The sequence below is a fragment of the Gadus morhua genome, chromosome 16 (assembly GCF_902167405.1).
Source record: "Gadus morhua chromosome 16, gadMor3.0, whole genome shotgun sequence".
Lineage (NCBI taxonomy): Eukaryota > Metazoa > Chordata > Actinopteri > Gadiformes > Gadidae > Gadus > Gadus morhua.
This window is the reverse complement of record NC_044063.1, coordinates 17,476,703-17,493,574: the sequence shown is the minus strand read 5'-3', so window position 1 is coordinate 17,493,574 and position 16,872 is coordinate 17,476,703. Positions and strand designations below refer to the sequence as shown.

The window sequence follows — 16,872 nt, the reverse complement described above, 5'->3', positions numbered from 1 at the left end:
TGGCACGTCCCCAGCTCCAGGCCATCCACGGGCACCGGAAGGTCCGAGTCGTTAGTCCATTTTGATGACTTTGACTGCATCAGTTGATGAGTTATGATCTCAAGACAGCCTCGCACTTTTCTCTTTCGTTCATCATCATTTCAATCTTCCATTGGATATTCTCAGGTAGAAACGATGGGGGAATCAGAGAACGGTGAGGAACTTGGGAAAGTTCAATATTATATTTTAAATATTTATATAATAATGGCACCGTAATTTGTCTGCAAAAGCCCAGGGGAGGTAATGGTGTGGTTCCTTCAGTGGGGATAAAGCCCAGTGGAGGTAAAGGTGTGGTTCCTTCAGTGGGGATAAAGCCCAGTGAAGGTAAAGGTGTGGTTCCTTCAGTGGGGATAAAGCCCAGTGGAGGTAAAGGTGTGGTTCCTTCAGTGGGGATAAAGCCCAGTGAAGGTAAAGGTGTGGTTCCTTCAGTGGGGATAAATCCCAGTGGAGGTAAAGGTGTGGTTCCTTCAGTGGGGATAAAGCCCAGTGGAGGTAACGGTGTGGTTCCTTCAGTGGGGATAAAGCCCAGTGGAGGTAACGGTGTGGTTCCGGCAGTGGGACTACAGTACAGTGGGGTACAAAAAAGCGGGATCACTCTCAATAGAGAAAGTTGACTGACAATCCGGTCACGTGTCCCTTGGGAACAAAGTGTCTCCAAGTTGAACATACGACTTTACGCTCAAGTTCATTGGCAGTAATTGAACTTTGGAAGTCTTGTTTTTTTTCTCCATCATATATAAATAATTTGAAAAGTTTCAGAAAAAAACTTAGCGTACACACACACACAGGGGCGTAGCCAGGCCCCTGGTCAGAGGTTGGCCCCCCCACTGGCCCCCCAGAGTATGATTATTATTTTTAACACCTGAACGGAAGCGGTCTAAAATTAAATACATGCATTATTAGTTTGATCTAACTTTGACTTATTATTCTTATTTAAAGTGTTATACTTTGACGTTATGAATAAATATTGCACTTAAACTACCCCCCCCCCCGTACGGCTGCACAATATGATTGACAATATGCAAATGACGTCTGTGAAATACAAACATGACCTTTTGATAATTGCCATGATGCCTAAAAACCAAATGTGCACCGACACTCCGAGACAATATAAAAACCTTGGAGGGCAATGGCATAAACAAAAGGCCAACGGTGTGCATTGATTGTTTCTATTAGCTGCGTACAAAGGATGCCGTGATCTACAAAGGCACCGGTAGCAACAAGCCAGCGGCAGAGCCTTGCCCAAGTGCCATATGGCCTTGTTGATGTAATTAAAACACACTTCATTATCTTTCGGGAGACAATGGATGGAATGAGAGAACGAAGGTGACAGCCATTTGAAGGGGAACCAGGGAACAGTGGACTTACATTGTCCAACAGCCGTACACCACCGCGATCAGCGGTTTTACTGTGCTACTCTCTAGCTCCTCTTTTCACGAGGCCGCTCTGTCATCTCAAGTTAAGCTGCCATCAATAAGCACCTTGTGACCATAGCAACACCGAAACACAAAGAACACTGGGGCTTGGGTTGTTTTCTCTCTTCTTTCTTTCTCTCTTGCACTTCTTTTCTCTCGTTCTGTCGTCTATTTTACTCGTCTTACCGTTTTGTTCTTTGCTTGGCTTTTTGCTCTCTGCGGCTCTCTTAATTTGTTTCTTAAACCGCACAACCAGAGAGTCTTGGACTTACATTAAACAGTCACTGTTGTCTTATAGCCAAGAGCAGGCCTTCACTTAAGATCTAACTATCATTCGATTAATATGCATTTATCTTCCAAAATCTGGTTTCTTTGAGTAATTTACATGACTTTGCTTGTAGAGTTGTTTTTTAAGCCAATTAATCATTTAAAAGGAACATGTCAGTTCATGTGCCATGGTGTGGAAGTAGCACGCATGACCCCAACCAAAGCCACGACATGATCGGACAGGACATGCATCCGCTGCATCAAATCTATCAAGAGTTTGAAGCTGCTTTGCCAATTAACTCTGACCTCAGGTCAGTAACAGAAGGACATTGGTAGGAGCTGTGGAGGGACAGGGTATGGAGGGTTTGGCCAGGGCAGAGTAGAGGCAGCCCAGAAAATAGGCTGATGATAATCATCAAGAAGAAAGTTGGTTTTTCGCTGTCAGTTATGGGGTTGGCATCATTTTGTACTCTGTGTGGGAGGTTGGCTGTTGTCAGCCAGTGATGAAAACAGTTGAAGTTATGTCCTTCATTTAATTTAAAGTCAAACATTTATCTTTTTTTGGTCCTGCTGTGTGGCTGTGCTTAATCAGTTATGTGAGCTGGTGCACAGAGGTGAGCCAACTCTGTAAGCTAGAAAGGTTCAGTACATGAGTTGAAGTGTTTTGGTCCGTTTTGTTTATCCTTTTGTAATTAATCCTTAAAACCACCTTATTTGTATTTTGGGGAAAATCATCAAAAATAAGTTGCAATTACCAACATGACAGCAGCTGTACTGCACAAGATTAGCTGTAAGAACAATGAGCAGACTTCAAATAACAACTCATAATTTGCCATACTTATAATTACATTTTAAGAATGTATAATGAGGTTGATAACCCATCTTATATTTATAGGCTTGATGTATTAAGTACATTAAGGGGGTTGGATATAGAATGTAGCACATTATTTCAATATAGCACAATACTGATTTTTTCCTGTCTCAGGTTTTCACTAAATTTAATGAAATGGAACTATGAAAAGTTCACCCTGCCCTTCGCCACTGCTCCTCCGAGTGACTTTGATTTAATCAAATTGTATGGCTGAGTATGTGGCGGAATACTAATACAGTAGCAGAATTAATTGCTTCATTGAGAGTCACACTCCTCTTCCGATAAGAACGGGTATGCTCTTATCAAAATGTGGATTTGATCTCACTGCTGCTCTATAAAAGTTAACGTTACACTGGACCACTGACCTCTCTTCCCTCTTTCTCTCTTTTTCTTCTCCTCTTTGCTAACCACCCTTTTGTTTTTCCAATTCACTACTCCCATTCTCTCTCTCTCTCTCTCTCTCTCTCTCTCTCTCTCTCTCTCTCTCTCTCTCTCTCTCTCTCTCTCTCTCTCTCTCTGTCTCGCTGTGTCTCTCCCTCCAGGCCTCGGAGCTGGGTATGATGTCGGTCTACTACACCTACATCTTCACGTCTCTGGTAAGGCACCGTCAACCAAAGAACCTCTCAAAGCGCCTTTGTACCAATCTTACTGATGTCTCGGGACAAATGAGCTCCTGCAAAACCTGGTGCTATTACGAGTAATAAAAGAAACTCGACTTGATTTTGATCTAGTCCATTTCTTAAGGGAATACGGTTCCCTTCACATGCTGGACCTCACATTACCATTGCTCGCTGCGTTCTAATGGAAATGTATGAAGGTGAAAATACTTCTGATTTTATGGACCCATGAAGATCATGTGTAATTTACGAGCCTCTTGGGGGAAGTCTCCACCGTGTTCACACAGGCCTCATGCCTCATGTCTCTTCAATACTCTTCCTTTGACCAGCAGTGGGTTCCTTTTTAGCATGACATTTGCAATTTCTCTCTCTCTCTCTCTCTCTCTCTCTCTCTCTCTCTCTCTCTCCATCTCTCCATCTCTCTCTCTCTCTCTCTCTCTCTCTCTCTCTCTCTCTCTCTCTCTCTCACACACACACAGACGTCACTCTTTTTCACTCCTTTTCACTCTTTTCTCTGCATCTCTTTCCCTCCCTGTTCCTCTCCCTCACTCTCTTTCGCTCTCTCCCGCTAAGGCTGTCTCCCTGTCCCTCTCCCTGAGTCTATCAACCCCCTCCCCCCCACTTTGCCCCCTAATTAGCCTTCTGATTGCGTTCCTTATATTTGATACGCTGGCATTACTAGGTTTGGCCCCCAGGGCCAGCCACGGCACAGGGACCCCGCCATTGATGGATGACCATCCCCTTAAGCACTTCCAGCCCACCCCACACACACGCAACACCATCCTCCAACCAGCAGTACCTAGTACAAAAAGGTGTCCATCGCTCAGTCATGGCGTCGGTCAGAGCCCGGGCTGGCGTCATTAAAGTGATCCGGGGTGCGGCCCCTGACACGGGGTTCACAGCCGTGGGCAAGGGGAAGTGTTGTTGTCCCGTTAGCTGCATGCCCTCGCGGGAAATCTGTCTCTATTTGCACACAGTGGAATGGCTTTGATGTGTGCACATCTCAAACCACACACACACACATACACACACATGGGCATGCATGTGTGCATAAAGGATTGGACTGTTGGTCCATAGATTGCGCGGGTACAGTTTAGCTTATTATACGCCCAGCCAAGGGCTTCCAGTGAGAACCAGTCTCAGGCAGTGTGATGATGGTTTCATTAAATGTTTTATTAATGTTCAAGGCATCCTATTAAAAGGGCAACTTCGGATGATATTTTGTCCACGTTTATTCAAAATAAACGTCATTTTTATTTTTTTTGCCTCCAACAAAATAAATCAGATTTTTCTTTGCCTCAAGGTCATTAAGGCCACTCGCTCGTGAAATTATTCTGCTATAGAACCAAAAGCGAGCTAGAGGGTTATGAGCCCACTTATCTTCTAAATGCTTGTTTTTGTCGTGTCCTGTGTGTATGGTAGTTGATTCTGTGTGTGTGCGTTAAGTGTCCTCCTCTACCTTGGTATTGGGATCCTCTGTTCTTAGCATTATCGCCATATATGTGTATTTTCTTTGCGAACACTCTTGACTTTTGCCCCATTATTGGTTTACAGCTACTTTAAAGCTATATATCAAAACACCACCAGTGTCTATGTTAACTTGGTATCATGAAATGGATGTTCCAGACCCACAGGAACACACTTCTTTTTGTTCAAATGTCCTTCAGCCAAACACAGAGTCAATTTACCCAAGTGGCTTAATGAGTTGTTAGGGGACAAGTAGTTAGCTGTAATTAATTTCCAGTGTTCCTGTGTGGTGGTATTTACACAGACTGCTCAGTCAAATAAAGCAACCTGACCTTGCAGAAAACTTTGTTGTCAGTTGGTAGCATATTAGTCTACAAGGTTTCAGTGTTAATAATATTGACATTTGCGTAATGTTAAAAACCTCCGTAACCCAGGGATTATCACAGATGCTAATGATTCATCTACCTAACTCTGGCCTGTGTTAAATAAACTTGATACCACAGTCATGACAATCAAAACAAAGATGTAGTCACAAATTAATCCACCACTCCCAAAGAGTGTAGTATTACTTGCGCAGAGAGAGAGAGCGAGAGAGAGACAGAATGCTCAATTATGCTGAACACATCCTCTTCTAAGCTTACTTATGCAATCCATCCATCCAGAAAAAAACAGCTCATCGCTTTCCACACCCCAGCCACATATCTATTCTCTATTACCTTAAGTTCTACCCGGTGTCACTTATATCTCTTTTCTGATCTCCATCATTTATTCTCTCTCTCTCTCTCTCTCTCTCTCTCTCTCTCTCTCTCTCTCTCTCTCTCTCTCTCTCTCTCTCTCTCTCTCTCTGTCTCTGTCTCTCTGTCCTCACCATTTTCTACACCTTCTCTCACTACTCCACTGACACTTCCATCCATCTCCTAAAGTGGCACTTCTGAATAATGATGTGTCGGACCGTTCCCCTAACTAATCTGTTTACCCGGAATCATCTCATGATGGCAGTCCTCCTTTCTCCTCACTGCAGACAACTGCACTGCTTCTCTTGGGGTTGGGGGGGGGGGGGGGGGGATCCTAGTGTGGAAAACCTGGTTGTGGCCACTGTTAATGTACTTTGGGTTTTGCAGCTGTCGATTAGGCAATTGCGTTCCTTATTGTTTTCTGGTGTCATTTACAATTGGGTGTTTCTTGAATTGGTTAATGAAAAGAAGCAAGGGTATTGTTTATTCATTCATATTTGCTGCTTGACATTGAAATGTATGCATGACATTCACATATATAGATATATTTATGATTGTGTGTGCACGTTTTAGCATGCATGGCGACATAGATAGTTTGTGCGTGCGTGCGTGCCTGCGTGTGTGTCCGTGAGTGTGCGTTTAAATGCCATTCCTGTGTGTGCGGTGTGTGTGTGTGCCTGTGATGGTTTGTGTGTGTGTGTGTGCCTGCTCATGTTTCCCTATGTTCATCTATGACTGTGGCTGACCGTCGATGGAGCCTCTTCCAGCCTCTGGGGAATAGAGATAAACCCGGTGATCCCTTTATGAACAACAAAGAGCAGGTCACATAAATACTGCGACAGCCCTGTCAGACTCTCTTAACGCCTGTCTCAGATATACCTTTTGCTCCTTTCCGTGGGGATTCCTCCTGCACACGTCCCAAGCTCCAGTCCTTCGACATTCTAAAGCAATGAATTTTCATGAAACAAGCATTCCCTGTGGTAAGTGATACTGATCAGGTTTAACACTTGGATTGCCCTATTTCTTTGGGGTTGCTAATGCTACGAGCGATATCTTTTATTTTACTGGCCCCTTCATTACATCCTCATAAATCCAGCCATTTACATCCTGGACCTAATTAGTGTTTTCAATGGGAACCCAGTCCACAGTGTTTAAAGTGTGGGTGAAATACGCAAGAAGAGACCCAGAGGATAAATCTGTGTTTTTTATGTTTTCCTACATCTTTATTCTGAAAGGCTTGGTTCTTAGTTATAAGGGCTTCAAGTACTTCAAACACATGCATGACTTCAGATCTCCAAAACGGATGATTCACGGCTTGAGTTAGAAGTTCCTTGCGCCAAATAATGGGCAATGAAAACAACGGCCACACACGTGGCTCTGGTTTCCATAGGCACGCCTTCACATCTTCCCCTCTCTGTGTGATTTGTGGCCTGTGATCCAATCGTCGCCGAATAAATCACATTGGCGGCGCCACGTTCCCTCATATGTCGCCGCCATGGCCTGATGTCATCTGAAGGACAGGCAAGCGTTTGGTTGGTAGGATTCTTGCTTGGCAGGCCGTCAGGGTTTACATGAAGGCACCCAATGCTCCTTGGCACCAAGAAACGAGACACGTCACATCCATGGAAGCGTCCGAGCATGTCCTTACATGCACACACAAACACACGCGCGTGCGCGCAAAAACAGTAACACACACACACACACCTAAACATGGACACAACCACCATCGTGTCTACACCATCGTCCAAGCATGCCCTTACGCACACACGCACTCAAAAACCACACCCACACACCACTGACATGCTTGACATATGATTTGTGTCCACAAAGCGAAGACCTTCACTCCTCCCTCTGCCCCTCCACCTCCCCTGTTTATTTTGGTCCTCATGTTTCACATGCCCCTGATCCTTTTTGTCACTGCACTCGTTGTCATGCATCTCTTCTCTTTCCTTGAGAGTTGCCAACACATTCCTACACATTCAAGCCTTCACACACACACGCACGCATGCACACACGCACGCACACACGCACATGCATCCACAAACATACTGTACTGCATGGATAAATATGGAGCAAACTAATGTATAACATTTACATTATTTCTAATGGAAAGGTATTAAGGTAGGTATATTATCTATATAACGAAAGGTATTTTATCTATAAAGCTTTATTGCAGACCAAGGTCCATACAACACATCATACAGTATAAATAGTATGAAAAAGGACACACAAAAATACATAAAAATTGCATATCAGCCCATAGGATATACAGGCTATTGCACCAATGCCGTCTTAACCTAGAACTGAATCTATAGCAGCTTTTCAGAGGGCTGACTAGGGCTTCAATTATGTGGTTCTCTGACTCCAGGCGACACATACAACTAAACATCAGTGTTCTTAAGACTACCTCACAGGTTGCCGCGCTAGTGTACACAAACAATTGACTGGCACTATGCCAAATAGGGACACGAAGCAGCAATCTCATTGAATCATTGTATGCTACCTTGAGCCTCTGCATACTATTTTTCTTATAGTTAGACCACAATTGAGCAGTATATAACGGTGTGATGTAGGTTCTAAACAGGGAGCACTTCACAGAGTCAGAGCACATAGAAAACTTCCTTAGAAGCATGTTAGCTTGACCAGTCATCGGATATGACATAATCTGGCTATATAATTAATCCTCACACACTGCAAGAGGGCTATCATTATGTGGCTTTTCTTAGCGTTATACTTTATGACATCACGGCCATACTGTGAGCACACCTTCAGCATCTGCTGCAGCACACACTATATGGACATCGTCTGCATACATAAGACGATTAACAATAGTGTTGCCCACAAGACAGCCCCTTTTTGATCTATACATTGAATAAAATTGGAGACAAAATTCCTCCTTGCCGCACTCCGCTACTAGTGCAGAATGGAGCAGATACAACATTGTTCAATTTAACCTGAACGATTGATGGGCATACCAAAACACAAAAATTCTCACAAAGAAATTAGGGGACCCTCTATCCAGCAATTTAACAAACAATTGTTCATGATTAATTCTATCAAATGCATTTGACACATCAATAAAACATAGGAATACAGATGAATTCAGGCTTGTGTACCTGAACACAATCTCTTTAAAGTGTAACTCCGGCGAGAATTGAACCAAGGGGCTTTGTTTTGGCATGTATACCCATCGAATAAGCCCTCCAGATACTTTTTTCATTGTAAATCGAGTATGGAGTTTGCCCGGCGGCGGCGCAATGTTTGGCTTCCATGTTATTAGTTAGGGGCACCGCGAACGCCTCTAAATCAGCACTTTTTAACCACTAATACTGCTCAAAATAGCACTCAACCTCTGCAGTAGCATGATTAGGGTCCCTACACATAAAACGAAGCATCAACAACTTAGTTAGCGTACCGGAAGTTTATTAAAAAAGACTATTTTCAGGTCTGTTCCTTACCGGTAGGTCCATGTTTCCAGAAAGTCCACAAAAGTCGATTACCTGCTACCGTAAATAATATAATAGAGACGCAAACACATTTAAAACAGTCAAGTATCAAGAGGGGAGATCGTCAAGTAAAATTTGTTGCCGAAGACCCTGGGTTCAATTTTCGCCGGCATTAAACTTTAAGAGCATAGATACAACGGTCATTTCCATGCTTTCTTTTGAACCCCAACTGATTGTCAGTAGTAAGGACATACATTTCTAGCTTTGTTTAACAGTATTCTCCCCAGTACTTTAGACAAGATACTGGCTATTGCAATAGGTCGATAATTGTCAATACTGTTGAGCATATATTACATATAGCACCTTCAGTAGAATAATTTGTTGAAAGTATTGCTGCTTATCTTATTGCCTGCCCTGCCTCTTTTCTGATCTGTTCAGTATTACCAGGCAGCAGGCGCTTCGCACCAACTTCCTTCCTGGCTAGGACTCGACCACTAACACTATCCTGCGTCCTGCTGTGTTTGCCAGATTGGATTTGGTTCTTATTTTCTCTTTAACAAATTCACAAAGTCACAACCAGTAATGACAGTTTGCACAAAGCATTAACAGCCTTGTTAATAAAAAAAAGAGCTCATGTAAACAACAAGCTTGTTCACACAAACACATGGGCGCACACACAGACTGACACACGGCACACAAAGAAACACTTTCCAACTTGCCAATTTGGATTTATAATCAGTGAAGCTGATTGGACCGTTTTACAAAAGGGTGCTGGGTTTTAGTCCTGCAGCATGGCGGCTGTTTTCTCTGCGCTGGTTAATCCCCATTGTTCCCCAGATACTGCTGTGCCCATGGGCACTTGTTGTAGGCCTGCTGGGGTCCCGGGTTGGCTGGGTTCCTCCATGCCCCCTGCCTCTGATTACTCTATCCCCCTCGTTGTTAGTTATTAAAATACAGCAGGTTGGTCCTGATGGAAATCACATTTCAATGAACATGGATTCCCCATCCGCCATGTTTTTCCATATTATGTCCTATAAACATTAACTCTTTTCCACTCCTCATACTTTTAATTTCCCTAAGTTGTTATCCTTCTCTCTTGGTTGTCCTTCATTAGTTCTGATGTCAATCTCTATTGACTCCCCTCTATCTCTCTTGGTATTGAAAGGGTTAAGGTCTGTGTTTCATATCTGCAAACACTAAAATAAATAGATTTAGTGTGGCAATAAAAATCCCCAAAATCATTGCTTTAAATCAACCCTACCCCCTGCTCTCTGCATTACTGCTGTGATACACAACATTCATCAGTCCAAAAAATGCTCGTAAGGCAAACTGCTTTAGAGGGCACCCACTGTGAAAATGATTAGGATTTAATTAATTCCCCTCTACGGCTTATGTAAAGTGCATATTTTCCTGTTTAGACACAGCATATGAGGCTCAATCAACTGAGTAATAGAAAAGGTAATAGCATGTGTGGAAAGGGACAATAGAAGTAGCATCCAGCCAGAATATAAACGATGTCATTATCATGTCGAAATGTTCACGTCGACCGATGGGTATTTAAGCCAGAGATGTTTGATGGTCTCGCGTAAAAACTGCAAAAAGCTGATATCGTTCATTCTGGGGTCGTGTTGTATGACCTGCATGTAGATTTGTATGTACCTGTATCACGTAATACGAGTCGAACATATACGACTACGAGATATAATTTATAATGTTGTAAATTGAGGGGTTCCCTTTGAACAAGCTCTGAATAAAGTCGGCAGATCCCGATCATATCTCGGCAGATGGTTTGTGCAGAAGTGTCTTAATACCCTTCATATTCCCTAATTACACCCATCACGGGCGACCCAATTACGTTGGACGCGTTGACATTTTGTGACTCATGCATACACTCACCAGGAAGGCACCACGTAAAAAGACTGCCGCAGAGACCCCTGGGCGCCGTGTGAATGTTGTAGCTGTTTTGAGCTGCGTATGAGACGGTTTTCCCAGAAAGGCTCTGTTTTAAGACTGCCAGCGAGGGTGTGGGATGACTCCCAGCTCGCGTTATCAAAAAGTACAAATATCATTCCAATGGCGTGCTTTAAGAAGTCTGAAATATACCTGCTGTCACGCCATGAATTACCCTTCACATTTTGCAGCGAAATACCGAATAGTCCTTTTGCTAGTCCATGACTCTCACCCAATATTCACATATAGATCAAGACCATTCCCAAAGTGTGACTTTATATGTAGGTTTCTATCTGTCGGGTAATGGATGTTATACATTACTGCTTGTCTGACATATTGCCGGCACTTGCTCTCTGAGACCCATGTCTGGATGAGTCAGTGTTGACAATTGTATTACCAGCCTTTATCTACCAAACCCAGGGTGTTAGGCCGGGATTTATAGGGCCTGTCAGTGAACTTCAAATTGCCTGCTGACTTCTTTTGGCTTATGATATTTTTCTCACTATGTTATGCTGTTCCTCATTTCAGCGTCTGCGCTTGTTTGCTACCGTCTTTACCGTTTCGCCATCGACCTTTGACCTCACTTCCCTGCGACGCCGCCTCCGATGCTCTTCCTGTAATTCCCCCCTTCTGTTCGCTGACTTCCTCCCTGATATGGGCTTTCCTTTAATGCTTCCCTCAAGGGTTATTTTCTCTCAAACTTTCCTCCACCTCCATTGTTGCCTTAATCTGTTGATTCGTAACCCGCCATGAATGAAATACAACTTCCCACACGCAAACAAAAAATTCATTATCTGCAATTTGATGGAGTTAGAAAATGACAATATTTGTGCACTTATCCTGCCTTTTACTGATTGGATGTGTGTAGCAGCACCACTCTCCCTGCATCCCAACAGTGTTGTCCACTTCCATGGAGGTTGGTGCTACGATATACTATTCACTATTAATTAGCTTCTTAAAGGGGACATATTATGAAAACAAAACCTTTCCTTGGGATTTGGGGTGTTGTTTTGGGTCTCTGGTGCTCCCACACGCATACAAACTTTGAAAAAAGTCTGTACATGATTTTTTGAGTGAGATATGCATTTCTGAAAGTACCCCGCCTACAGTTACCAAGCGAGTGAGTCAGTTTAGGAGCCCCCTCCTACGTAGGAAGGGGGCACACTTGAATATTACCTCCCACTTCCCCGCTCCCCTCCAATCAGAGCATAGCTACGATTTTGTGGACCAGCGGACGGGCAGCTCCGGCGGGGGGAACTCGGCGGCAGCCCGGCCGCTCAGCTCCGGGAGTACAATCCCTTTCTTTCCTAAAAGCTATTTCCAGCAAACAGCTTCAAAGACATGTTTTCTGGAACTCAAATACTATGTTTACTTGCTGGGAAAATACCATAATATGTCTCCCTTAATTGGTAATTAACTCGATGATTGTGACGGTTAAAGAAATCTTTAAATCAAATACTGCGGGGTGAATTTTCTAACCATTAAGGCAATTAAGTTTCTCTTTGATGGATAACTCCTGCTTGCTTGTCATTAATCTATCCATGTGTGAGTGTGCTTGCATAGCTCCTGCATGCTATTTTGGTATGTTGGCTCCTATGCCTTTTCATTTTCAGAACATATTCACTGCATATTCAGGTGCTGTGGGGAAGCTATTGTTGAAGTTACGATTAAATAGCACAATCCAGCCTACGCTTCTTAAAATGGATTTAAACATGGATAAAGCAATCTAATTGATTGACATTATCAAGATTGACCCTAATTCCATCTCTTCCAGGTTAAGGTGGATATGATTGGCGGTCAATTGCTGATTCCAATCTGGAGAAATGATAGGAGGTGGTCATGGCTGACCTATTTTGTGAACACATTTCTGTTATTAAGTCAGATATATTTCTACCTTAAGTCCTACACGTTTTCAAAATATACATAAAGGTATTCATTATTCACGATAAATTTCACACATAAGCCTATTCCACAACAATCTCTTATAAATCTATTATATACTACTATTGCAGAGTCTCACTAAAGCATCGGTGTCAAGCACTTTTAATGAACTCCGAAACCGCAAGGGGTTATTTAATAAGGTGGTAATTAATCAGTGTACTGTGTGTAAGGCATCACATGTTTGATTAAACGGCAGGTCTGAAAGAAAGAGCAGCAGCAGTGGCAGAAGAGTGGAGAACCGTTGTTCTCGTTTCCTTCTGCAGAGCAACAGTGTTTGTTTCCCCTTCGCACACAGGTTATTATTCAAAAGTAATCACTTGACACCTCCATGTCAAATAAAACAAGCGGCGATCGAACTCCTTTATCCACGTGGATTAAAACACATTACTGGACCATTCATTCACTCCACTGAAAACATTGATTTCTATTTAAATACCTCTGCTGATTACCCTGCCCCACTTTAACATAGATTAATTACTACCTTAGTTAAAACGAAATTCCAAGGCCGTCTTTCTGTTTGCTTTGATCTTCTCTACCTCTACATATGTTGGCCTAGAGATTGAAGAAGCGGGAGGCTTTTATGTGTATGTGTGCAGGTAACTTTGTATGGTGTTTTGGGAGTGCCTTGCATGCCAACATCTGATTTGCTGATTTCTGTAGGGCTTGGGCATCGATATGTCACGTCGTGGATGCTGGTCAAGGTCTCAGCTTCTGAGTGATCCGCGGCTGACACCCAGTATCAGTGGATACTGACCGTCTCCATTTGGGAAGCATAGGAGCTTTGGAATGTTGTTTATTATGTATGAGTGCTATTCGGGTATGACCTGTCGCTAAGCTCCGCCCTTAGAACGCAGATGAGCCAATGACATTCCACCCTCAACTATACTCGGACATCAGCTCGGACAACTCTATCGAGAACAACAGGGAGGAGGCATGATGTAACAATTTAATGGGGGATTTATGTTTGTATAAAAAAAAAAATTATGTGCTTTTGGTACATGTAACACAGACAATCGGTATCCCGAGAGGCTGCAGAATGGGGTAGATTTCATCCCTTTTCCCAAGCCACAACGGGACAAGAAAAAGTGTGTAATGTTGATCTGTGTGGCAGGCCAGAAAACCAACGGAATTTAAGTTTGTCACTTTCTGTATGTATTTTTTAAGTTTGAATATACTCCTCCATAGCGTAATGTAAGTCATTTTGCTAGTTCATTTTCCGCCCAAAACATCTCCAAAACCTGCTTTGATATACTGCCAGCTGACATTTTCCCCTTATATTTTTGTTATCTAGTCTGATTTGTTTGTCAGAGTTCGTCATGGTAACGACAGGGCGCGTGACTTAGCGACAGGTCAATGGTTTTACCGTTACCCATGAAATTATTGACTATTATGGGGAGGCATTTTGTGTTCAAAACAGTCACAGTAATTCTAGCGTGAGACATGGCAAAACAACGTTTTCTAGGTTACGATATATTTAAGTTGAGTTTGGATTCCACAGTACTACAGCCCCCCATCACTGGATCCCCCAAATTCTCATGATGCATTCGGATGTGCAAGGCCCTATAGCAGTGCAGTAGAGTAGGTCTGGTCTCGGAGCAGCCAAAGAGGTTTACTTGGTTTTGATGAGAATCACTCCCGAGATCGATAGGAACCACTCAGGGGCTTCAGCATGATGAGTGCTGTGTTTGGATGGACCTGCATCTCCATTATCTGCAGCCTCTCTTTCTGTCCTGTCGCCGTTATCTCAGCCATCGCTCCAGCCTCTCTGAAAGAGCCGTGACAAGCGAGGAACAAATCACAATGTTCCTGCGAGAACGAGCAGCCGTGAAACGTTTTCCTGTGTCTGAAAAACAGAGCAGTGCATCTGGGCCGTTTGGAAAATGTCTATCCCTTTTTCAGTGATTACTCTGATTAAATTTATGCTTGCATCTTCTTCCAACAGTATAGATTGTGGCTCAGATGTGTTTGTATGCTTTACGGGAAGAAACAGCCGGTTTGAGATTCCGAGCATATGCTGGTGTCTGCAATATTGATGTCATTCATGGTCCCACTCCATGAGGCCAGAGGATTATTCTGGGCATAAGGTCTGTTCTGCACAAATAAGCTGTTATTAATGCAGGTCAGACATAATTCTTCGAGTTATAGATTCCAAATCACTCGCTCCACCCGCAGCAGCGAGGACGGCGTATTGTTGTGATTTATGTGTCCATTAAAGCGGCTGAAACAAAGTATCATGTTTCAAGCTTCACTCGTTCAGTCGTCGCAGGATTTAGCCCCCCAAGCTAAACTCCTCCTCGGTCAACGCTGCAAACGGAGCAGGACCTACTGGGTGGTTGAGAATGACATAAAAGTGGCAGGGTGTGAACATGAAACAACTTATTTCACAGAGCCCCTCCTCGCTCCTTAACTGAAATTGTAGGGGGGAGAGTGTGTGGCCGCGTTGGGTGCAAGAATGTGAAGTGTGAAAGAATGTGAGGAGGCTTAGAGAATTTAGGAATGGACTTTAGCCACTGCAGCCTCATGTATTCAATTAGTCTTTGCTGGCGAGAAATCAAACTTTTTATCATTTATTACATTTTTTGTTATTGCAAACCTGGTTCATAGGAAACATTAAAAGCGTGATATCCACTGCTCTCTCGACTGTGGTGATAAGGAGGTAGGGGACTTTGGTGTGCAGTTTAAATGAACATGGTCATTGATATGGGCATGAAATAAATTATTGGAAAATAACACTGTATGAACACACCCAGTTATTAGAGAATAAGCATTGTGCCGCAAGAATTGGATTTCATTACAAATTGAGAGCCGCCTTAGACATGAACGTGTGTCCCTGCCCCCTATTGTATAAATGGAAGGATGTAATTAATTCACACTTTATCTTCATGGAAATCAATATGCAATTTACAGAAATGTTACTCAATCATATGCTATTATATGTCTATTGCTTGCCATGCAGCCTTGGCAGATAGCAGAGGATGATTTCTCTCCTCCAGAGTGGCCGTTGATGACTATCTCCACAGAATGCTGAGAGTTTCATTCTCTCATTCTGGAACTCATTCTCCTCGTGCAGAGGAGAAACTAATGGAGTTAAGTTCAGCAGGGGGTGGGTGACCATTGTGTTCGCCTGAGGGTTTTCTTTGGTAATTGAGTTTGTGTCCCCGTTACTGGCCCGGGATAATTAAATATTTCAGCATATGGAATCTGCTAATGGCTTCAGTAATGCTACAAGGATACATGGCAATACTCTCCAATAGTATTTTATGGACAAACCTGGAAAAAGTCTGGCTTGTGTGGTTGATTATGTCTAACCCAGAAACTTTTGTAAACAGGAAACAGGACCAGTGGATTATGGATTGGTTAATGTCTATGTGTTAATGTTTGTGCATGGACATGCATGCATGTGTGTGTCGATAAATCTGCTTACGCCGATGACGTCTTTCATTTTATTTCATAGACTTGGCTGTACTGTGTGCGTGAGTGTACACTGCCTACACATTTATGATTATTTGATGTGCTTGTTTGTATGTAGAGGCTGTATGGACTCTGTGTGTTTGAGGGTGTGTGTGTGTGTGTGTGTGTGTGTGTGTGTGTGTGTGTGTGTGTGTGTGTGTGTGTGTGTGTGTGTGTGTGTATGTGTGTGTGTGTGTGTGTGTGTGTATGTGTGTGTGTGTGTGTGTGTGTGTGTGTGTGTGTGTGTGTGTGTGTGTGTGACGGGACTCAAGAGATCTCATTACTTCACCCTCAAACAGAATACCTCGAAACAAACATACACAAGTCTGGCTGTCGAATCGTCAAACAGAGTGTGTGTGTGTGTGTGTGTGTGTGTGTGTGTGTGTGTGTGTGTGTGTGTGTGTGTGTGTGTGTGTGTGTGTGTGTGTGTGTGTGTGTGTGTGTGTTTTTGTGTGTGTGCACTCGTGAGATAGTGTCTATGTCCACACGCCCACAGGTGTGTCGTGTGTGTGCGAGAGAGAGTGAGAGAGAAAGAGAGAGAGAGAGGGAGAGAGGGAGAGAGAGAGAGAGAGAGAGAGAGAGAGAGAGAGAGAGAGAGAGAGAGAGAGAGAGAGAGAGAGAAAAAGAGAGAGAGAGAGAGAGAGAGAGAGAGAGAGAGAGAGAGAGAGAGAGAGG

General features: G+C 43.3%; 1 protein-coding gene across 1 annotated transcript in view; it reads left to right on the top strand.

Moving 5' to 3' along the window:
• The window catches only part of grik4 (glutamate receptor, ionotropic, kainate 4), a 262,913-nt gene that overhangs the window by 186,725 nt on the left and 59,316 nt on the right, over positions 1 to 16,872 (top strand). The window contains exon 8 of the mRNA XM_030381795.1: positions 3,135 to 3,188. Coding sequence (XP_030237655.1) covers positions 3,135 to 3,188 — 54 coding nt within the window. The remainder of the gene's footprint in view (positions 1 to 3,134; positions 3,189 to 16,872) is intronic.